Source organism: Poeciliopsis prolifica, unplaced genomic scaffold (genome assembly GCF_027474105.1).
Source record: "Poeciliopsis prolifica strain line A6 unplaced genomic scaffold, Auburn_PproV2 SCAFFOLD051, whole genome shotgun sequence".
In the NCBI taxonomy this organism is placed as follows: Eukaryota; Metazoa; Chordata; class Actinopteri; order Cyprinodontiformes; family Poeciliidae; genus Poeciliopsis; species Poeciliopsis prolifica.
In genome coordinates, this window is record NW_026562426.1 from 2475029 (window position 1) to 2499363 (window position 24335).

The 24335-nt window shown below is 43.7% G+C and overlaps 1 protein-coding gene across 4 annotated transcripts in view; it reads left to right on the forward strand.

The window, feature by feature from the left end:
• The first annotated feature begins 3768 nt into the window (after positions 1-3768).
• The window catches only part of LOC129378255 (RAS guanyl-releasing protein 2), a 58062-nt gene continuing 37495 nt past the window's right edge, over positions 3769-24335 (forward strand). For 3 of the 4 annotated variants that reach the window (XM_055058569.1, XM_055058571.1, XM_055058572.1), the window contains exons 1-7: positions 3769-4107; positions 20912-21156; positions 21270-21372; positions 21554-21610; positions 22293-22424; positions 22809-22959; positions 23744-23917. In XM_055058569.1, the coding sequence (XP_054914544.1) occupies positions 21087-21156; positions 21270-21372; positions 21554-21610; positions 22293-22424; positions 22809-22959; positions 23744-23917 (687 nt within the window). In that variant the 5' untranslated portion in view covers positions 3769-4107; positions 20912-21086. The remainder of the gene's footprint in view (positions 4108-20911; positions 21157-21269; positions 21373-21553; positions 21611-22292; positions 22425-22808; positions 22960-23743; positions 23918-24335) is intronic. The other variant, XM_055058570.1, reaches the window with a different exon arrangement.

Here is a 24335-nt window from a genome sequence, read left to right on the forward strand (position 1 = left end):
TATCTATCTATCTATCTATCTATCTATCTATCTATCTATCTATCTATCTATCTATCTATCTAAAAATTCCCTTCTCACCCACTGCGGGTGGTTCTTATCCTCTGAGCTCGGGTCCTCTACCAGAGGCCTGGGAGCTTGAGGGTTCTGCGCAGTATCTTGGCTGTGCCAAGGACTGCACATTTCTGGACTGAGATGTCTGATGTTGTTCCTGGGATCTGTTGTAGCCACTGCTCCAGTTTGGGGGTTACTGCCCCGAGGGCCCGATGACCACAGGCACCACTGTGGTCTTCACCTTCCAGGCCCTCTCCAGTTCCTCCCTGAGGCCCTGGTATTTCTCTAGTTTCTCGTGCTCCTTTTTCCTGATGTTGCAATCACTTGGTATTGCTACATCTACCACAACGGCTTTCCCTCTGATGTTTATCCACTACGACAATGTCTGGTTGGTTCGCCATTACCATTTTGTCTGTCTGGATCTGGAAGTCCCACAGGATCTTAGCTGGCGTTCTCCACCACCTTTGGGGGTGTTTCCCACTTTGATCTTGGGGTTTCCAGTCCATATTCTGCACAGATGTTTCTGTACACTATGCCTGCCACTTGGTTATGTCGTTCCATGTACGCTTTCCCTGCCAGTATCTTGCACCCTGCTGTGATGTGCTGGACTGTCTCAGGGCCTCCTTGCATAACCTACACCTTGGGTCTTTTCTGGGCCTTTTCTGGGCCGTGTAGATCTGGGCCTCTATTGCTCTGGAGTTTAGGGCCTATTAGGGCCAGGATGAGGGCCTCTGTGCTGTCCTTGAGTCCAGCTTGTTCCAGCCGTTGGTAGGATTTACTGATATCAGCCACTTGGTTTATTTGCTGGTGGTACATCCCATGTAAAGGCTTGTCCTCCCATGATGGTATCTCTGGCACCTCAACCTCCGTTCCCTGTTGTCTGAGACATTCACTGAGCACATTGTCTGTTGAGGCTTGTCCCTGATGTATGACTGGATAGCTCAATACATAAGGCATCAGTATATCACCCGAGAGGGCAGGGTTCGAATCCAGTCTGGGTCCTTAGGCAAGACCCTTCAAGCTACTGCCTACCTCATACCATGAGAGATACTAAGTTGCATAACATGCCGGCTCAGACGTCGCCCGGCCAAACAAGGTCTGCGTCAGGTGTTGGGGAACCAGAGCACCTTGATGACAAATGGGCTACTGGAACAAGACGGAAATGGGCGAGAGATGAAAATGTGGATCTGTTGGAATGCTACTACTCAAGTAACCCTAGTGAGAGAGGTTACATGCAAAGACTGGGGAAGGAATGGTTACTTCGACATCCCCAGTCAACACTAAGCGCTAAACAACTAGTAGCTCAGTGTTCCAACATCCGCAAACGGCAACTGCTATCACAACTTGAGATTGACGAGATACAACACAAATGCTACGGCAAAAGGGAGGAACCCGGATGTCAGGACTGTGGGGACTTAACTACAAGTCCCCACCCAGTGAGGGGATACACGGCCCCAATGAGCGAAACAGAGCTGAACGAGACAGCTGCTGACCTGAGAGAGAGAATCATGACCGAATGACAACCAGGCCTCCCCGGCGCCAATTACAACGGCTGAGTGAAGTACCATCTGAAAGTCTCATTGAGAATGTGAATGCAGCATTGAGAACGATCCCTACCAACACCATAACAGAAACCAATGAGCTGATCTACAACTCAGCATCAGTGATCCTTGAGATACTTGGCTATAAGAGCAACCATGAGATCCAATACCCACCATGGAAAAGACGGTTAGAGGCTAAAATCAAGGTAACAAGGAGGGAAGTGAGCCAACTGTCAGAGCTCCACAAGGGTGCAATGAAAAGACCAGTACCAGAAAGTACAGGCAGATGCCCATACCTGAAGCACTCGAGACTGCCAAACAGAGGCTCCAAGCCTGGCCAGCCGCCTAAAGAGATACACAAGGGAGAATGAATCCAGAAGGATTAACCGGCTCTTCTCCACTCAACCAGCTAAGGTGTACTCTCAATGGCAGGGTAACAATAACAACAGAGCAGACCCACCAAGGCTGGAGACGGAACAATACTGGAAAGGCATATGGGAAAGGGAGGCGTCCCACAACAGCAATGCACAGGGCTGATCTCTCTACGAGAGGACCACAGCAACCTCCCTGAGCAAGCCCGGTAACCATCACTGTGACAGATGTCCAAGAAGAGTCTCAGGTATGAAAAACTGGACAGCACCAGGGCCTGACATGATCCATGCCTACTGGCTAAAGAAATCATGCTCTCCATGAGCGAATGGCAGCCCAAATGAACCAGCTGCTACAAAGTGGGACTCACCCTGAATGGTTAACTGAAGGGCGGACAATCCTAATCCAGAAGGATCCATCAAAGGGTCCAGTCCCACCCAACTACCGACAATAACCTGCCTCTCCACAACCTGGAAGCTCATGTCAGGCATCATAGCGGCCAAGATAAGCAAACACATGGATAAACACATGAGCACGGCACAGAAGGGTATCGGTGTAAATAGCAGAGGAGCCAAACACCAACTCCTCGTAGACCGCACAGTTGCCCGAGACTGCAAAACCCGACACACCAACCTGTGCATGGCTTGGATTGATTACAAGAAAGCCTATGACTCAATGCCGCATACTTGGATCATTGAATGCTTAGAGATGTATAACATCAACAGGACTCTGAGAGCCTTCATTGCAAACTCGATGAAGCTGTGGAAAACCACCCTTGAAGCCAACTGCAAACCACTTGCACAAGTGTCCATCAAATGTGGCATATACCAAGGAGATGCTCTGTCCCCGCTACTGTTCTGCATAGGCCTGAACCCCCTCAGCCAAGTTATCAACAAGACTGGCTACGGATATCGACTCAAAAATGGGGCCAATATCAGTCACCTACTCTACATGGATGACATCAAGCTGTACGCCAAGTGTGAGCGAGACATCGACTCACTGATCCACACCACCAGGATCTACAGCACTGACATTGGGATGTCATTCGGACTAGAGAAATGTGGTCGGCTGGTCACAAAGAGGGGGAAGGTCATCCACACAGAAGGGGTCTCACTCCCAGAAGGAACAATAGCAGACATAGAGGACAGTTACAAGTACCTAGGTATACCACAAGCAAATGGCAACCTCGATGAGGCCACAAGGAAAGGAGCCACAGCTAAATACCTCCAACGAATAAGGCAAGTCCTGAGAAGCCAGCTCAATGGCAAGAACAAAATCCGTGCGATAAACAGCTATGCCTTGCCAGTAATCAGATACCCTGCTGGAATAATTAGCTGGCCAAAGGAGGAGATAAAAGCCACAGATATTAAGACCAGAAAGCTATCTATATATATATATATATATATATATATATATATATATATATATATATATATATATATCTATATATATCTATATATTATATATATATATATATCTATATATATATATCTATATATATATCTATATATATATATGTATATATAAGTTTCTTTTTTCTTGTATATAGATATATAGATATAGATATATAGATATGTGTGTGTGTGTGTGTGTGTGTGTATATACATATGTATGTATATATATGTATGTACCTATATATGTATGTATACGTATGGAGCTCGCGGGCCGCCTCGCACGCGGTCTGAAGCGTGGTGCCTTCACGGTGCCGCCGGAAGGCGGGACTGTGGCTCCGCACTGCGATCTGTCGGTCGCACAGCTGGAAGGCGCTCCAGCTGCGAGCCGATGGCCGAGCTCAGCGGCGCGCCAACACACACCCACACCAAGTCGCTTCCGAGTGCGTCAGCATCACAGCACGTTGTGTAGGCTATTTATTTATTTATTTAAATCTCTCAAGAGGTGAGGATAATTATTAGAAAAGAGCAGCCGCACGGCCCGACAGAACAACAAGTACCAACTCTGAGAAGAGGAGCGAGCCGAGCGGAAATCGCCCGATGAGGCGTTGTGCGTTCCGCCTGTGAGCGACCAGCAGGTCCCCGAGCTCCCAGTTGGTGGCCGAGCTGACGCTGTGATGTGAGGCTCAACTCATCCGCCACTGTTCCCTCTGCAGCCCGTCCTCCCGGAGCATGGGACCCCGCGAACTCTGAAGGTAAGCACCGGGACCAGAACTTGGCTCCTTCGTGCACACACTGACGCCACTTCACGCATCTTTCACGCAGACGTAGAGTCATGTCTGAACACCGTCTTGTGCGGATCTGTTATTTGGAACGTATCTGTCGATCCAGAGGTTTGTTTCTGGACGTGTCTGCGTGCGCGTTTTCTAGAGCCTGATTACATCGCATGGGTGAGTGGAGGTTACTGTTAGATGGATCTACTTGTTGCTCAAAGTCAGTGACGGTGGGGTGTGCACGCTCACGCACACACACATGAAAGCACGCGCGCGCAAAATCACCCGGTGACTGTTGTTTGCAGGAATGACATGAACTTTCTGGCTTCCAGCAGCCATAATGTGAATGCTCGGGTGCTGCGGCTGCACCGATAAAACACATAAAGCTGCTTTATGATTGTCCGAATATGGAAGCTGGTTTAACGGGCCCTGAGAAGCAGAACTCCCTGTAGTGATGGAGGAAAGCAGGTCTGTTCCTGAAACCAGAGGAGGCTTCTTCAGCTTGGATCTGTCAATTGCAATACATTCCAGCTCTTCATTATTGTGTGTTTCTATTATTATTATAATTTTTATTTTTTTTAGGCTTTGCTGCTTAAGTTCAGCACAGAAGGTTAAACCTGATTTGCTCCCTCAGTCAGAAGCCTCTTGCTCTCCCACACCGAGCTGCAGACGCGCTCTGCTCGTGGTGATTTAAGGTGATTTTCTCCCGCCACCCTCAGCGCAGAGACGGATTAGGAGGCCGGGTCTGAATGCCAGCTTCACCCGCAGCGTCATCCTGCTGCACGTCGATCCGCTCCGGTGCAGGGATTTCCACTTGTCACTGGGTGTCTGCGTGGACGTTCGAGCGGGATGACAGTCGTGGCAATCTCCCGCAATTCTCGGGTTTTACGTGATGTCGTAAAAACATTATTTGCATTATTTTTTAATTTTTATTTTTTTCGTGTCACTGTTTATTAAGCAGATTGGCAGGAGTTACAGTGTGTGAACAAAAATGAGGCTACCTCATTATTTACGACTATTTAAAGCCTCCCGGAGCAGTGAAACATAACGCCACATTCCCGAGAAATAAGTTCAGTGGAGCTCTTGGCAGGACTCAGCTGCCTTTTACACACATTGGACGTTTCCGGTTGAAGTTTGTAGCTGATCAGTTAGCGTCTAAAAGAAAAATAACCTCATGAAATATCTGAACCACAAGTCATATTCAGGGTAGCGACGAAGTACTTTCTGAAGCGTATATATAGCTCTAACTTTACTGCTAACTTTGGCTAACCTGAGTATTTACAAGCCCCCTTGAAAGACTGAAATAACTTACCTACTATCTCTCCATCTCTTTGAAAGACTTTTATCATTGTTCCTCTTGTGTTTTTTATTTTATTTTAAATTTCTGCCTCTGAACAAGCAACACAATTCAAAAGAAAGAAATAAAAATAAAAAATGGTTTAGACCCAGCATATGTTACTGTTCTATCTTGTTTTTACCACCTGGAGCTGTTAGCGTAGCCTGCTAACATGTTAGCGTAACCTCCTAACATGTTAGCAGACTATGCTAACATAGCTTCAAAAATGGCTTCTCACCAATATAAAACGCTCCTTGACCAAAGCAGATATGAACCTGGCAGAATGAGGCTGATTTCAGATCTGCTGAGCCTCTGGTGTGAAGCTGTGTGTGACACATGTTTACCGTCTGCTTTCACTGCACTAGTTCAATGGTTGATTGTCAGCTTTGTGACAACCTCACATTGTTGCAATGTGGAGCCAGCCAGGCTACCTCATGTGTGAGTGCAAAATATTATTCATCAGTAAGCAAATTTTGCAAAAAAAAAAAAATTAGTTCATATATCTTTATGAAAAGAAATAAGCTGACAAAGCTGACAAGAAGTCAGCATTTAACAATGTGGAGAAAGTTTTGAATATTGCTGTGTGTGGCCTAAAAACTCATGACCCCGTGAATTATTTTGACTTTTTGTCCTTTAGAAATCAGACAGACTGAATAGTTTTGATCAAATGTTACAAATGACGCGAATAAACTGAACTTAGAAATTGTTTTAAGGTCTTAAACAATAAAACAGTAAAACCTCACTGGAGCGAGCAGAAGATATTGAAATCTTTGCGGTTTCAATATCCGCACCGATGCTGTAGATAGCATCGGTATATAAGACCGGCTTCACGTGAACGCATCGACGCCCCAAAATGAGGAAAAATTGGTGTTGATAAATCAGTGAACCCTGGAGTGATTATGTGGTATTTGTTTGGTCATGTGATAGTGATAGTGATGCAGTGCAAGATTAGGATATATTGAACCGAAGGAGAGAAGCAGTGTCAGCATCTGGTTGCTTTTTCAGTGTAAAAAGAGTTGGGAAACATATGTTATATTGGTATATGTCGGTTGTTGGCCATAACTGCAATATTAACATGGGTCATCAGTATTGGCCCGGTGCATTCCTGATGCCAAGTTTTCATTATTGAAGGTTGTGTTCACATAATTCTACCTGTTGGTGACCAGATGTTTTTAACCAGTCCTGACATCCGTATGGCAGAGGGCCAGGCTCTCATCATTACTATGATGACAGCTGGAGTCTCTTCCTCCTGTGAGGCGGAAAAGTCACTTTGTTATTTCCAGTGCAGCTGCTGATTATCCGTGCCTATTTTGAATTTCGGAACAGACTTGCTTTTGTGCACCCGTTCATCCAGGCCGGCGTCTGATTCAGAGGATGCAAATGAAGCCGCTGCTCCGCATTAACCATCAGACGGCGCCTGCCCACTCACACACCGACAAGTCAGCGGAGCAGGAAGCAACCCGTTCCCTCACGCGCTGGCCTCGTCTGATAGGCCGTCACCTCAGAGCTGCCCGTGGCCTCTGATCTCACGCATCCCCAGCCCTCAAGTGGTCCTTGACTTGAAAGATACGGGCCGCTTCAAAAAGGTCGGCTTCGCAAGGGACTCAGACGGCTGGCAGAATGCGGGGAGGAGACTCACAAAGCAAAAAAACTCTGCATCCCCGTTCCTGCTGGCTCGCCTCTGCTGCCGCAGAGCAATTACTGATGGCCTCTGAAGCAGCCACCCTTGATATTTAGCGTAGCTTCCCAGCCTCCTCCTCCTTCTCCCTCTCCTCCTCAACCTGCCGCAGTGTTGCACTTATCAGGAAATTCAGCCATAATTGGTTTCCATCGTGAAAGCCTGTCTCTGCATGGCGTCCGACCACTAGAAACAGATTTGGGAAGAGGAGGCGAAGAGGAAGGAACAAGGAAGAAATCGATCCAGAGTGAAGGCATCCCAGAGAGGAGACAGACAGCAGCGCTCAGACACGTGGGCTGGATGTTGGTCATGAGCAGGATCGACGCTGAGGCTGCGAGCTGCGAGCTGCGGCTGGCTGCTGGCCTTTTAATTGCTAATCCGATCGTTTCCGGTCCTGGAACTGTGCCCTTCATTTCCAGCAATCAATACACCTGGATTTGAGCCTCTCCTTTTGCTATTTGTGTGGAGTTGATTTTTTTGTGTGTTTTTTTTGGGAGAATCGATTTCTGTCGCAGAAATAAGAACGTACAAGCGTAGGAAGAGCTGGAGTCAGATTTAGTTTGACTCCCACCATGTTGGCAGAACAACAGCCGTGTTGAGAATCAAACATCACAGGGGAACTTTGTGATGTCTTACATGTAGAGTCAGAGCTCTCTCTCTCTCTCTCTCTCTCTCTCTCTCTCTGTCTCTCTCTCTCTCTCTTTTTTAAATGTGGAAGAGTGCGAGATAGCTACAATTCAGGTGGATGAAACTGTTGACATAGCAACACCACATATCTGACCTCATTAAAGATTGGGGCATTTAAAAATAAAAATGCCACAATAAGGCCTCCTTCCCGCTTGCCACAGGCCAGGCAGGGGACAGCAGGTTGTCTGGTCAGAAAAGACCAAAACGGAGCAATGTGGTCTACATGCTAAACACTAGAACTGAGATGGCGCAATAGTCTCAACGCATCAGCCGTGTTTTAAGACATGGTGGTGGAAGAGTCATGCTATTCATGCTGGAATGATCCAGTCAAAGTTTATGCCTTAAAAACCCAATAAAATAAAGAAGTTTGAGAAAAAGTCCAAAGAGATTAAAGTAGAGGTCCACCAGTTGCAGTTTTGTGGTCGATCATCAATCTTTAAAATATCTGACCGGCAAAAATCAATTTTTTTCTCTGTGAAGTTGCTAAATATAGCAACAAAGTTGCTAAATTGGCAACAGAGGAGAGACTTTTCTTAATCGCGCACATGTACACGTGACCCGGTGGACGGGGCAGTGACTGATTTTTCAGACTTGTGCAGATCGGTTGATGAGGGCGGATTCTCAGGTAAAAGCATCGGTTAATAGCCAATTTCCCCAAAATTAAGAAAATAAATTTATTGTTTGAAGGCGCTGTGTGTTTGTCTTTTCTCCTCTCTGTAGCAGATTCAGGATTAGCGGGAGATGGGAGAGTTTCAGTCTCCAAAAGACCCAAATCAAACCGAATGAAATCAGTCAGAGTAAAACACAATTAACTTAACTAAGTCAAGCAAGTAATTACTCCAGGCAGTGAATTACTGTGATGGTGGCTATTAGATGGGGCTTGGTTAAAGTTTCAGCTGACTGGCACCGATCTGTGCTACAGGTGTTGGGCGTCCACTTTCACAAAGGGAACCGAAAGCCAAAGTGGGCCTTGCACCAGCAATCACAACGAAAATTTCGTCAGACTCTGCACGACTGCACCGCCCGCTGCCTGCAGTCTACTCCACATTTCATGGAAGTCTGCCGAATCAGTTGTGCATTATGTGTACAGGAAACGGAGGGATTTGTGGCCCCAATCAAGGGCTGTGAGGAGTTTTTAAGGAGAGGAATACACAAACAGGAAGCAGCCATGACTGGATCCGGGCTGAATGAGAAACGTCCAGGGTTCACGTGTGAAACAAGTTCAGAGTGATTGTTGCAGGGAACCCGGCTCTGACAGGCAGCGGGAAGCAAAACTGATGAAATCTCACTTTCAACAGGTTAGCCTCGAAATGCACATGTTTTTGTGATTGCCCTGCAAACCACAGGCATTTCTAAGATGAAAAGAGTGACTAATCCTGAGCCCGATCTACTGTGCAGTTCCTCCTCTCAAGTACATTTCAAAATCAGACAACAACATGACCAAAAAGCTGTCTTTAAATGACGAGTTAAAGAAAACAAACCTTTTAAACAACCTCGGCTTGTGAACAAGTTATTTCCCCATCATCTTAAACCTTTTTTAGTTTGGTCTCACCAGCCACCCTGCGACCTGATTACTGCCAGAATCACTATATCAATTAAAAACGCCCATTTTTTTCCATGGTGAAGGCAGATCACCGGCATCTATCCGTCCGGAAAGAGTACAAAACTATTTCTAAGGTTTCACGTCTCCAATCAACAGTGAGATCTGACAGCTACAATTGGAAAACAGAACATTGAAGAACTTTCCCAGGTGTGGCCGGAAAACTGTTACTACTCTGAGAGTTCACCTGCAACTCATCCAGGAGATCACAAAAGAACCCAGAGCAACATGCAAAGCACTTCTCTCAGTTAAGGTCACTGTTTATGATTCAACAATGAAAAAAAAAAGGCTGGACATCATCTACAACATTGTTCTAAAGCTAAAAGCATGGCTGACTAAAAAGAACACAAAACCTTCAGGGAAATCAGTCTGTAGGCTAGAAAAGGATGATTTGTATCCTGTTTCATCAGGTAAAAACAAACACACCAATTCATTATTAGAAAATCCTACATAGGACCCAGACAACTTGGTAGAACTGATGGAACCATGAATTCTGCTCTCGCACAAAATTCTGAAAGAAAATGTCCGGCCTTCAGTTTGTGACATTTAAGCTCAGGGACAATGATCCAAAAACACCAACAAGTCCGCCTTCACTTGCTCTGAAATACTAAACAAAGGTTCTGGAGTGGCCTCGCTAAAGATGGGGCTTAATGTAACCAAGCTGCTGTGGTATGACTCTATAGAGGTCAGATGTCCTCCATTAGCCAAAGTTCTTTCTCTCTGCATTAGAAAAGGTTGACAGAATCCCTCCAGGTGGTTTTGGATTTTCTGAAAAGGTTGATGCGGTAAAGGGGAGATGGGAACACATTTAGGTTCTGACATCACATGTGACCTCACATAACTGATCCGCTGTTTCTGCTGTTACAATGAATACGATTGAATGTTTTGCTCTAGGTTTCTGCGCAGCATGTAACATCACCAATAACAACCACAACCTGGCCAACAGCAACACATTCCTGAACCGTCTCTGCGTTCTTCTGAAAAGCGTAGTCCATGCACAGAGCTAGCGACCGCATCTTCCTGTCACAGCGGTAACATCAACATCTGGCAAAAATTCACTGGTTGAATTTAACCCAAAGAAGTAGAAGGAAACTAATGAACTTTTTGTTTCTCTTATTCTGTTTTGCAACATTTTAAGAGTTTGTTCTGAATTCACATGACAATTGGATAAAAACACTGCTAATGTGACCGAACTAAAACAATTCTGCAAAGAAGAGTTGGCATAAATGACTCTATAATTGTGTAAAAAACACTTTACAAGTTGCCACACGAGTTAAGGACCTAATACTTTCTCACAAAGGGTCAAATTGATTTGGATACCTTAATAAATACAATCACCAATTGAAAAGTGATTTGTGTATTTGGTCAGGCTATTTTTGTCGGACAATGGAAGACATCTATCTATAAGGGGGTCAATTACTTTTAAATGTCAGACCAACATATAAGACCGTTAATTAATTTTTGTGCTACTTTAGACTTTAAAATCCTCAGCGTCACAACAGGAAGTGAGATTCCAAAGTGAGGCGTTGCAGAGGCACGGTGGAGGCGAGTTCTGAGATTGAGCGGCGTAGGGTTGTACCAAGAAGCCCGTCGGTGTCGCAAGACACCATGTCTCATGTTTGCTCTGTTGCCTAATATGCAACAAGGTCTTATCTCACAGTCAAAAAGTCTTGACACCAAGTTCAGAATAACGCATGAACTAAGTTTAACTTCTTTTTTGTTTGTTTTACAGTGCACAGAGGTGCATACACCCTCCACATTTCACAAACCCACACACCCTTCCGGGATTTGTCACAAAGCAAAAACTCCCCACATCTGTTTTAACGGACAGACGTTTGAGCAGGAAGGTCATGTAAACAAAGCGCCGTGACACAAGTACTGTTGTCTTCTTTACCAGAACTTGCTGCTGTCCCTTCCCCACGTGTCATGTAAAGTCACAGCACAGGGCTGAGAAATTTGACAGTGTGCCAGATGTGAAACATGTGGCGTGACTTTTCAGTTTTGTTTTCTCTTTTCTTTCTTTTTTTTTTCTCGTTGTTGTTTTAGAGCGTGCAGCTCCCAGCTGTCACATCCCAGCAGGACCTTATTAAATTTGCATGCTATTCTCCACCATTTCCTTCTGTTACTCCAAATTTATTGAAAGTAATTTGTTTAGCAAACACATTCGAGTAGCTTTCCATCATCTTCTAGGGTTTTTATCATTCCCAAGCCTTCGGGTTTCTTTTCTCTCCCTCTTCCATCGACTGTTTTCCATGTTGGGATAAGTTGAAGCTCTCTCCATCCTCCTCCTTTCCTTCTCCCCGCCCTAAGGAAGAACGGCGGCTGCTAATCTGTGTTTGCAGCCGGTGATCCCCCACCAGCGTTGCTCTCTGCGTGTCCAGGGAAAAGGAAATATTTCCCTTCCTGCTCTCAGTACCTTCCAGTCTGTAAATAGATCCATGCCTTCTGCTGCTCTGAGGTCTTTTCTGGACAACTCTATCTGTGCCGTCACATAGCTCCTCACTACAACTTCCTGAGACTAACTGGAGGGTGCTAGGCCAGAGATAAGTCCAGTCTGTCTATGTGCTGTGATAAAAGTGGTGCTTGTATAGCTTTTTCACTCGGATTAGGACAAGAGGACGAGATAATGTCCCCAACTCAGAATTACTGTGAACTCATCATCCCAGTTATATTTGATTCCAGGAATGGTTCATATCCTTGTTGAAGTTACCCATTAGCAACATTTTCATCAGGTTTGAACTGTACAGCTATACTTTATTATTATCATGTGACATCAGGTGTTTTAAAAAGCTCTGGTTCTGAAACTCAAACCTTTATATAGATCAGTATGAGCAGAATTAGCCAGCAGTTGATTTGTATAGCACATTTTGCCGGCCAAGTGTTTGAAGATGCTTTGCATAATAAAACCATAAAATGACAAAGTCAGAAAGAAAACAACAAATAGGCAAGAATTGAACAATCAAGCTAAGCAAGCTCAGAGCCAGCCACAGACATATATATATATATATATTATATATATATATTATATATAATATATATATATATATATATATATATATATATATATATAATATATATATATATATTGCTCCCACAAGGAACAATAGCAGACATAGAGGACAGTTACAAGTACCTGGGTATACCACAAGCAAATGGCAACCTCGATGAGGCCACAAGGAAAGGAGCCACAGCTAAATACCTCCAACGAATAAGGCAAGTCCTGAGAAGCCAGTTCAATGGCAAGAACAAAATCCGTGCGATAAACAGCTAAGCCCTGCCAGTAATCAGATACCCTGCTGGAATAATTAGCTGGCCAAAGGAGGAGATAAAAGCCACAGATATTAAGACTAGAAAGCTACTAACCATGCATGGAGGGTTCCACCCCAAATCCAGCACCCTGAGACTGTACACGAGCCGCAAGGAAGGAGGCAGAGGACTAGTGAGTGTGAGAACCACTGTCCAGGACGAAACAACTAAGATCCATAAATACATCAGAGACAAAGCCTCAACAGACAATGTGCTCAGTGAATGTCTCAGACAACAGGGAACGGAGGTTGAGGTGCCAGAGATACCATCATGGGAGGACAAACCCCTACATGGGATGTACCACCAGCAAATAACCCAAGTGGCTGATATCAGTAAATCCTACCAATGGCTGGAAAAAGCTGGACTCAAGGACAGCACAGAGGCCCTCATCCTGGCCGCCCAGGAACAGGCCCTAAACACCAGAGCAATAGAGGCCCAGATCTACCACACCAGACAAGACCCAAGGTGTAGGTTGTGCAAGGAGGCCCCTGAGACAGTCCAGCACATAACAGCAGGGTGCAAGATACTGGCAGGGAAAGCGTACATGGAGCGACATAACCAAGTGGCAGGCATAGTGTACAGAAACATCTGTGCAGAATATGGACTGGAAACCCCGAGATCAAAGTGGGAAACACCCCCAAAGGTGGTGGAGAACACCAGAGCTAAGATCCTGTGGGACTTCCAGATCCAGACAGACAAAATGGTAATGGCGAACCAACCAGACATTGTCGTAGTGGATAAACATCAGAGGAAAGCCGTTGTGGTTGATGTAGCAATACCAAGTGATTGCAACATCAGGAAAAAGGAGCATGAGAAACTGGAGAAATACCAGGGCCTCAGGGAGGAACTGGAGAGGGCCTGGAAGGTGAAGACCACAGTGGTGCCTGTGGTCATCGGGGCCCTCGGGGCAGTAACCCCCAAACTGGAGCAGTGGCTACAACAGATCCAGGAACAACATCAGACATCTCAGTCCAGAAATGTGCAGTCCTTGGCACAGCCAAGATACTGCGCAGAACCCTCAAGCTTCCAGGCCTCTGGTAGAGGACCCGAGCTCAGAGGATAAGAACCACCCGCGGTGGGTGAGAAGGGAATTTATATATATATATATATATATATATATATATATATATATATATATATATATATATATATATATATATATATATATATATAGAGCAGTGTGATCAGACATGTCTCCTGGCAAACATGATCTACACATCAGACTGTGAATTTGCAATTTATATTATTCTCCTAATTTTTGTCAAGTGAAAACTTCACAACAGTTTTCAAGTCACCTCTACTGCCTGACATACGCTGGACCCACAGATGTTTGTGGTTCAGTATTTGAGGATTGTCTTGTTTGGGAATTTTTCTGCAGAAAGCCAAATTATTCACAGATTTTTGTCATCAAAGGGAAATCCAGGTTGGGAAGTTGAAATGCTACATGACACACATGTAGCTACTGCTAGCAACACAGCCAATCCAGAAGTGCTATTGATTTAGGAATATTATGAATTCTAACTTCTGTTGCCATGCTAAGATGGTTTCCAGTGTGCATGTTAATGCATAATAATGTATGTTAAAGGTTAAAACTATTAAAAAAGGCAGTTATAAGCATTTTTAGGATTAACTGGTTTTTTATTTTTATTTCCAGGTGTAGTTCTTCTTCGCTCAGTTACTAACCCCAGTAAACCCATGTTTGGATGTGGCTCATTTTGTGCAGAATTGTCAGCAAACTTCGTAAGAAATGCTAACGACCCGGCAAGGTCTTTTGATCCATTTGCTCACAATCAATGCTTTTCTATCTGTAATTGCCAGACTGGCTGCACTAACCGGTCCAGTAACAGTAACATTAGGTGCAAAATGCTAATCTTAGCCATTTTCATTAGCCAGCCTAAAGTTAGCTTGCATTGCTTAAAAGGAGCAGACTATGAATCACATTTGGTATGTTTAATTTTAGGTAGGTTAAAATACTCTTGCCTATTAAACATTTAAACACTGACAGCAAATTTTGCTTCACATATTTAATTGTTTGTGCTGAATTTGTATCTTATTTCTGAGTATTAATAAACCACATCACACCCTCACATTTGGAATAGAAGGAACATTACCAGGAATATGACTCATTTAAGATCTTATTTATACGTATTTGCTATTTGGCTCAAAACCATTATTCACAAAAGCATCCGTCAGTGTTGGTAAAACCTAACACCAGGGAGAGAAATCAGAACGAATTCATTAATGACTCCATGGAGGCTGTGCTCTGTGCAGGGGATGTACGAGTGTGGAAATGAACTCATTATGGAAAAACCAATACCAAGACAGATGCAATCATTTGCGTGTTTGTGACTGTTGTGTCATTGGTCAGAGCTGGAGTTGTGTTCTTCACACAGAAATGGAATGATTTATACTCTCTTGTCTTTTTTTAGCATTAAAGTTCTACGTTGCAGCTTGCGATTAGGCGAGGACAATGGCTTCCAAAAGCGTTTCGTCAACATGTTCGACAGTTTGTCGCACTTCAGCCACATACTTCAAAGGGTTTAATTGAGACTTGATGTGGCAGACCACTACAAAGTAGAGCATAACTGAAATAATGATACCCCTAAATCAAATGTGGTGCAACCAGTTGACCTCAGGACAAACCTGACTGATAAATAGAGTTCATTTATGTATAACACAAGGTGAAGCAATAATCAGAGATGCAGCTGAACAGCCTATGGTGTCTGTGGAGGAACTGCAGAAATCCATGACAATCTAAGTGGACAACCACCATCTGTTAACTCCACAACTCTTGTCTTTATTGATGAGTGGCAAGAAGGAAATTATAAAAATGTTACATTTGAAGAAGCTACTGTGCCCAAATGAGGTCAAGTTAGAACTTTTTAGCATGCATAACTGTTTTTGTATATTACTCTGGAAATACCATTCTCATAATGTCTAATGGTGGTGGCAGCGTCATGCCTGCCACCACATTTATATGTGGTGGCAGGCTGCTTTACTTCAGCACTGACAAGAAGCTGGTCAGAGTTTTTGGGAAGGTGGATGGTGCCAAATACATGACAATCCTGGAAGGAATCCTGCTTGAGCTAGACTGTGTTAGAATGGCCCAGTCAAAGTTCAGACCTAAATCCAACTGAAAAATTGCATTCACAGATGTAAAAATGACCAACTAAAGCCGATATGTTGATGTGTGGCGCATCGCTTTTAAAAAATCTAAACAAACAATTGTGAGCAGGAAATAATTGTGTTTCTGGAGAACAGAAGGCAGAAGTCACAGGTTTCTACAGGTGAAAGTCGACAGAGGAATCGAAAGAGTTCCTCTGAAACAGACGAAATGACTACGGCTACGGTCAGCAGAGTGCATCTGTTTGAGTCCAGCCAGAGGATGTGACATTTTCATTGTCCAGTGAGGCAGCAGTGCACTGTGGATTGACCGGGCAGCCGTTCCTGCTGCGCCCCGTCCCGCCCCTTAATCTGCCTGATCGATGGCCCTGGGCCGGCGTCACCAGGCAACTGGAGATGACACCAAAGCCCCTTGTTGCTTGCTCTACCTTCACTCGCTCTGACGCCACACAGCTGTGGAAACAAAAGCAAAATTACACAACAAAAAAAGGGAAAAAACTGTCAAAGAATAAGTCAAGGTAGAGCCTCCTGAGAACTTTGAGAGGATTGTTCTCTTGGTTGTGATAAAGCGCTGCTGTCGGTTCGGTGATGGACGATGTTCTCGCATGTAACGGCGATTTGGCATCATCACCAGGACTCTCTGGGTGTAGGCTGTGCCGCCATGTCAGACTGCCTCCGATAAAAGCAGCCTTAGTCCCTGTGTGTCTGCACTATCACAGCTGCTGAGAGAACAGGCCAACGCTTCAAATGCTTCCACAGCCGCGAGAACACGCTGTTCTGAAGTCGGCTCATTTTCACTGAACTGCCCTAACCTTTCAGATCTAGATTTCTAATGGCGATTATGTTTGAACACGCGTCACTTTCCTCCGTCTCAGTTCAGAGAGCGCTGTCAGTTATACAATGCTGCCTTCTGTCCAGATTTCCTCAGTTTAGCTCTAAATTTTTTTATTTTATGATGGGGGGAAGAATCTATCCAAACCAATTAGGAATCACTGATGCCGAGTATCAACTTGGATTTCCCAAATCGATTCGATTCACAATTCAATTTGATTGATTTTCGATTCAGTTTGATTTGTGAGTCAGTTAAGGTTATCATGTAGAACCAATTTTACTTAGATATGGAAAACAGAACTAAAGCTTCTAATAGTAGACACCAACTGATAAGTAGAAATATGAGTCTTGATGCTGAATTGAACTTGATGCTATTAATTTAATCATGTGCTTTTAATTTAACATGACCTTACCAAAACAAAAACGCAATAATTTAAATGCATTCAATTTGTTTTGCTACTCAAGTAGTAATGAGACCAAGCTAGTCACCGTATTGGTTGTCAGTTTCAGTTTCTTTATCATTTGTTTTAGATTGGCTGCTGTTCCTAATTGCACTGAGAGAACAAATTAAAGTTGTGTTATTTTTAAATGTTTGACGAAGCTTGTGAATCCATTGCCGTATGCAATTCTAGTTCTGAACATAAAAGTTTTGCAGTTGCCTATTCAAAGTTTGAACTGAGACGCTGTGGGAAAAACTTAAAAAGTTCAATTAACCAGCTGAATTAAAACAATTCTTCACAGCAGATTCCTCCATGGTGATGTAAAAGATTCAGTGACGTTTTGTTTAGTGACAGTTGTTGAGGTTTAAATGGTGTCACACAGAGCCGGGTTGGTCTCGAAAGCTGTTTCCTGTAATAAATACAGTGTTCAATTAAAAATAGAAGAAGCTCTACATTTGTTCAGAACAGATAAGATTAGATCTTGGTGGTGTTTTTATTGTTAGGTTTCATTCTTCAGTGGAGCACAGCTCTGGAGCTCAAACATGCTTCCTGTGGGCAACTCTTGTTTCTAGTTTCTAGTTTTCTTACAGTCTAATCTTATCGAAAATTGGGTACAAAATCACACATCTGCAGCTGACTGGTTTAGCTCTCTGTTTTTTTTTTTTATCATAACAGCGGTTTCCGTCGCCTCTCTCTCTCCCTTTGATGAGCGTGATGCAGAGATGCTGAAGCGTTCACGTCGTTTTCTCCGTTCTCTCTTCGCAGCCAGGGCAGCTTGCGGAGGCCTGTAATTGAGCGTGTCCACCCACCGTGTTGCGGCAGAGGCAGTGCAGTGAAAGCCTGCATTGTGTCAGGCACAATTGATATGTACACGCACTTATCACGCTCACCGAGCCTCGCCGTCGACAGGCTGTTCGTTGAGAGTTGCGGCCGCAGGGGCGTGGTGTTGGTGGTTTTGTTACTAAACTTTGTCACTTTACAGAAAACGAGTCCACGGGGTTTCTCTCATGTCACTCTGTGCCAGCGGACAGTGACGTAATGTACATCAGAGGCAACAGACGAGATCATTTGGAGGTGGATTTTACTCCGACAAGCATTTTGAGTCGACATAATCAAACTGAGAACCAATTGTTATATGAGTTTAGTTCCACGTCCGCAGACTGAATGTTGGTTTCCTGCTGATTGTGCTGTGGTTTTCTATCAGCCTTGCACATAGCTTGTCAGGTCTGCATCCAAAGTTCAGTCATGAAGTCAGGCGACTTGTGTAAGCACATATTCTTTTATGCAGTTTTGTAGCCGCATTGTTTCATTTGATATTTCATAACAATAGATGTCGTCAGTCTCTCATATCGGCCTACCAGCAGAGCCGCAGTCCTCTAGAGCTCTGGAGCTTCTAAACTCCAGCCTTGAGATGCCTACCCTCCAACATGCCTAAATCAAATGAATGTCTTGATACCAGACAGACCTCTGCAGAGCTGAAGAACAGCTGATGAGGGACTTCAGAGATCTGATTCAGGTTTGTCGAAGTACAATTTGCAAAAATTCCCTCTGATTGGCCTTTGGCATTCATGGTCTACAGTTAAGCCCGACATTAAGAAGTACAGCATGTTTAAAACATCCTCAACATTGAATGAAGAAATCTATTGTTATCTCCATTGGTTCTAAGAAGTTTTATTTTGAGTCATCAAGGTGAAGTGAGATGAATATTGAATACAATGTATAGTGCCATGTGAGATTTTCATTCATAAAACAGTTTTATGTTCTGCTTTATCACATAGGGTGCATTCACACCAGCCCTGTTTAGTCCACTTGAAGTGAGCTGTCATTCATTTGGGAAGGTGTGACAGCATGATCAAACTGAGAAAACAAAAGCCAGCTCTCTCCTTTTACAACCCTGGACTGGAGTGCGCTCCAAAAGCAAGAAGCAGACTAGATCGCAGGGGATTCTGGGTAAATACAACTAAAACAGCTAACAGGAAAAATGGTTCGCAGTTTTCTGACACAGACGAAAATGAAATCCTGCAACTGCCAAAATCTGATGCTCCTCCATTTCTGTTTTACGTTTCCTGAAGAAGGAAGTTGCGCTCAGTGTCTTTTTCAGAGGTCTTTACGTTGTTTCCTTCAGTGGTTCTTGTAAGGGCTGGAGGATCAGGCTTTCCAAGGAGTTTGGTGCATTTGACACAGTCCAATTTAAATGGAAACCAAAACAGCTGAAAATGTAACAAATGTTACAATTTTGGTCCCTAGTGGATCCGAGTCTACCGCAGGTGTGAAAACTCCCCTGAATAGAAGATTTGTGTGTGTGTGTGTGTGTGTGTGTGTGTGTGTGTGTGTGTGTGTGTGATAGGGGACAGAATGTCAAAAAGCTCAAGGCAGTTTGCTCTGTGGCTAAACAGCAACCCAGATTACAGTTGACGCAAAAAGACATCAGTCAAGATGAGCGAAGATAAAGTGGCATGAGAACTGAGGTAATGCACTGCTTCCTCAGCGTGTATTGTAGCTGTGCTGTAATGCAGAACAATTATTGAACCTTTTCACAGAGGAAATGATTGCCTGCTGAGTGCTTGGTGCAATGCGTGTAAGAGTGATTAGCTTTACTGAAGGGCCATCCACAGCCAAACCTCCCTCAGTGTGAGGCTCTCTGTGGGTCCGCCAGCGTTTTCTTCCACAGTACCAGGAAGAAAAAAAAAAAAAAACGAAGTTCATGTTGCCTGAGTCACAGGGGCATGTTCATAAATTGTCTTCTAATCCTCTTAAGCTTCATCGCAGACTGACAATTTTTTTTTTATGTCAACAGGAAAGATTACAAATATAAACACTGTATTTTAATGTATTTTATGCCTTTTATTTAGAAAACTTAAAAATATGTTGGTATTTGAAAGGGCTGATGATACGTCTTGACGGTAGAACTGCATGGGAGAATGGTTTAGACTGTTGCCTCATATCAAAATACCTCATTCAAAATGAATGCATGTGCGTAATGTGATTATGTCAAGAGACTCATTGCACATTTATTAAAGCTGCTCAATCTATTTACCGCAATCATAATTGCGTTATCGGCGTGTGCAATATTTTGGAATTGAATTGAACGCAGTCGCTACGGACAGTTTGAGAGCGGCAGTCTGGAGGCTGTGACGTGTTTCAAACCCAGCCTGCCGATTATTCACCACCTTCACAGCCCACACCTGAGCTGGCATGCTGGCGTTCAGGGACACGAGTGAGGATGTCTTCATGATGAAAAAGAAAATCTAGGTGAACTGCAATCAGTATGATCTTAAAATGAAACACTTTGTGTGATGTAATATGCATGAAGTCATCTTTTACCAAAAAAGAATCAGGAGTGATTCTTTACCCTCCTGAAATGATATAATAAATTGACTGTTGCAGTTATTATGATGTAATATTTATTGGCCATTATTGTCATTTTCATGCATCGTCTCAAGCAAAAACGCAGAGTAAGCACTTCTTAAGTAGATGATGTTTGTATTGGCTCTTAATCAGTATCACTGTCAACATGGACTTAAAGTTAGAATGCATCAATCGATCTGTCATGGTTTCCATACTTTCGGCAGATTGGTTGATACTTTCAGCTCTTATTTACCGTCAGAGGCATGAAAATCAGTCACTGTCCCCTTTTTGCTCTGTTTAGACACTGAAGTAAAGCTGCTTTTCAACCTTAAAACAGAGTATTGTCTATGACACATCAGCTCATGTTCTGAAGTAACTAAATCATTTAAAACCCAAAGTTAGCAAGACATTTACGCCCTTTTTTAAACTCCTCACAGGAAGTGGGAGTCACTCTCCCAACTGTTCCAGTCGCAGCTGAAGAAAAGGGGTTTTCTGGTTGTGTTGGCATCAGACGGACCGAGTCTTTCGCTCACTTTCTGATCCTCTCCTCTCAGTGAGAGGATCAGAAGATTCCAACCAGCCTGGAGGTGAACACAGAGACCGGAGGGAACCATGGAGTCCATTCTATCAGAGCAGTCTGCCTCGGTGGACGAGCTGGTGGAGGCCTGCATCCAAGCCTTCGGTGCGTCATTCACCTGATCAGAAACAAGAAATGACTCATGTGGCTTTCAGTGGCAGTCAGTACAGGCTGTTGGAAGCCGGCACACTCTGACTAAACCTGATTTGTTTCTGAAGATGAGAAAGGCACTTTGAAGGACGCTTCCCTGGTCCGCATGTTCCTCATGATGCATCCCTGGTACATCCCTTCCACCGACATGGCCAGGAAGCTTGTGCTTCTGTATCCTTTCACATCTGTGTGCACTTTATGTTTTCCCTTCCAGTGTCTGCCTACGAATACACAAAGCTGTTAATTGCAAACCTCATTTTAGGACTTAAACATACGTTCAGCTGAAAGCCTGAGTTTCTTGTGTCTTTGTGTATTTAACCCGAAAGAGATTTTTACACCTTAACTTAACAAGATCCCGAGAGGAGAGCTGCACCGAGGAACGTCGAACGAGAATATGCCACCTTGTCAAGTAATGATCTCTCCTCCCTGTCTGATAATGATCTCATGTTGTCTTTTTATTTTTGTCTCATCTGTCAAAGTTGTCATCGTTTACTCTTTCTTCTGACTCTCGTTCTTTCATTAGCGTCCTCGCTCTCGTTTCCACCTTACGGTGTTTCACATATCCACACGCTTTGAACTTTGATATATTTTGTCATGTTACAAGTACAAACGTCGATGCGTTTTAGAGCGATTTTGCAAAAGACGAGCTGAACGCTGGATGGATTTTATTGAAGATCAACACAAATATTCTAAATCTGATTAGAGATTAAGGCTCCACTCTCCAATCACAAAATTTATACATTTCTAATCTACTGATGTCATTTCTTTTTTTGTTGCAGATTCTGATTTCTGTGTAAGAACTATCACAGAACTATTAGCGCTTTAGCGTTAGCCCAATTAATGTCTCAGGAACAAATGCCAGCCCAGCTCTGTTACTCTAATCAGTGGTTTTAATGTAAAAAATGGATTGTGAGCACTCCACATTAAATTTAACACAGTACTGTGTTGAACTTTTCTATTTTCACCTAGCAGCAAAAAGTAACGATCCACAAAGATAGATTTATGGAACATTTCAAGCTGCACAAACCCAGACTATTTCCAGCATCCAGCACTTCATCCGTCTGCTGTTCTTCCTGCGGCCTTTCTTCCAGGTACTGGATCTCTGAGTTCCCTGCTGAGTTCAATCTGAACCCTGAGCTGGAGGAACAGATCAAAGACTTTAAAGACCTCCTGACCACCGAAGGCAACGAGAGGCAGAGTCAGCTCATCGACTTGGACAGCGTGTGAGTGAGCTGGCTGCTAAGTGCTGCGTGGCGTCGGCCGTGGGGCTGGGAGTTTGTCTCCACAGGTGTCAACATTGTGTTCAATTGACCTTGCTGAGCCGTGTAGGGTCAGCGACTTGTTTCGCTTCTTTAGCCATAAACTCAAGTACGAATCCATTTTAACCTCCATTTAAAAATATGCAGCTGATTCTTGATTTTTTTTGTGGGGGGTTAGAAAAACAAACTAAATTCTCCAATTAAAGCTGGAACTCTGTGGCTTTCTGAGGGAGCCGGTAATGTCACATTTTCCAGTGGCCATAAACCTGGGTCCTCATGACTTTTATGACGCTGTTTAAAAATAACTTCTATCAAGAATAATAATCTGTTCCGTGTCTCTGCTCGCAGGCCGTCGTATAAATGGAAGCGGCAGGTGACTCAGCGTGTCCCATCTGTGTCTAAAAAGAGGAAAATGTCTCTGCTGTTCGACCACCTTGATTCATCTGAGCTGGCAGAGCACCTGACCTTCCTGGAGTACAAATCCTTCTGCAAGATTCTGGTTAGTGCTTCTGAGTCAACTTGTTCACAGCTCTTAGATCAGTGCCACAGGTTAACCGTGGTGGCTAAGCAATAAAGACTGATATCAGCAATTTATATCTCACATAAATAAGTTTGTTCACGCACTGAGTCATTAAAAGCCACGCCGCGTCATCGTCCTCCAACTACTTCCTGTCGTCTTCTTCTTCATGGTTTGCACCAGTGGCAACATCCGGTTGTTGATCATGTGACTCTTGTGGTGCGAAAGAAGTGTTTCCGTTGTAGTTTTTGAGGAATAAACTAAAAACACTTTGTCCTTGTACCAAAGCTTTTTATTGAAATTTTTTTTTCTTTCGCCAAAATATTTTTGTATAAGAATCCTTATTTTCAAATATGTCAAATTTTGCAAAATGGTTGATGGAAACGCAGCTGGTGAGCAGAAGCCACAGAATGACGTTACTGGAAAAGCTCGAATTTGACAGAATTCTGTATCCAACCATATTTATAGAAAGCTAAGTGGAAGGAAAAAGTGTGGTTAGAAAGTGTGCTGAAGGAACAGTCATTTGAACATTCTCATGCAACTTTTTTTTTTTTATAATCAGTTATGCTGTGTTTGACATCATTTGGTTTTGTTTTGCTTTATCATTCTGCGTTCAAATCATTTTAGTTCATAACTTTTGTAGCAAAAATTCTAACATTTACTACGATATAAAATTTTGATCATCACATCATCATTTGAAATATGATAACTGCTGTTTGGATCTCTTCTGGCAGCGTTTTCAGTGCCATTCGGCCTCTTTGCTCAGTTTCAGGACTACCACAGCTTCGTGATGCACGGCTGCACGGTGGACAACCCCATCCTGGAGCGCTTCATCACGCTTTTCAACAGCGTCTCCCAGTGGATCCAGCTCATGGTGCTCAGCAAGCCCACCGCCCCTCAGAGAGCAGCTGTCATCTCCCATTTCATCAGGGTGGCGCAGGTTAGTTCCCCCCCACCTCCCCGGCTCGCTGGCCATCCGCTTCCAGGAAGTTACGTGGAGAGCGGCATCGCCCGGAGCCACGGCAAAACAAAAAAACTTCGGAAAACGAGAAACAGAGCCAAGGCACCAATAAGCCTCTGATTTCCCACTGGATAGCATCAGTTTAACTGGAAAAAACCCCATCCAAACAACAACAACAAAAAAAAAACCATAATAAATCTATCTAAGCGTTTGAACATCCCCTCTGAGAGCACTTTAGTACAGGAGGAAAAACCTTGTATCTTGTAGATTAAAGAATAACTGGCACTGGTGTGATGGTGCGCAATTACCTAATTGCATTTAAATTTGCCTCACGTAAATAAAATTGCTTTTAAAAAAGATGATAAAATGTGATTTGATAAAAGTATGTGCAACGTAT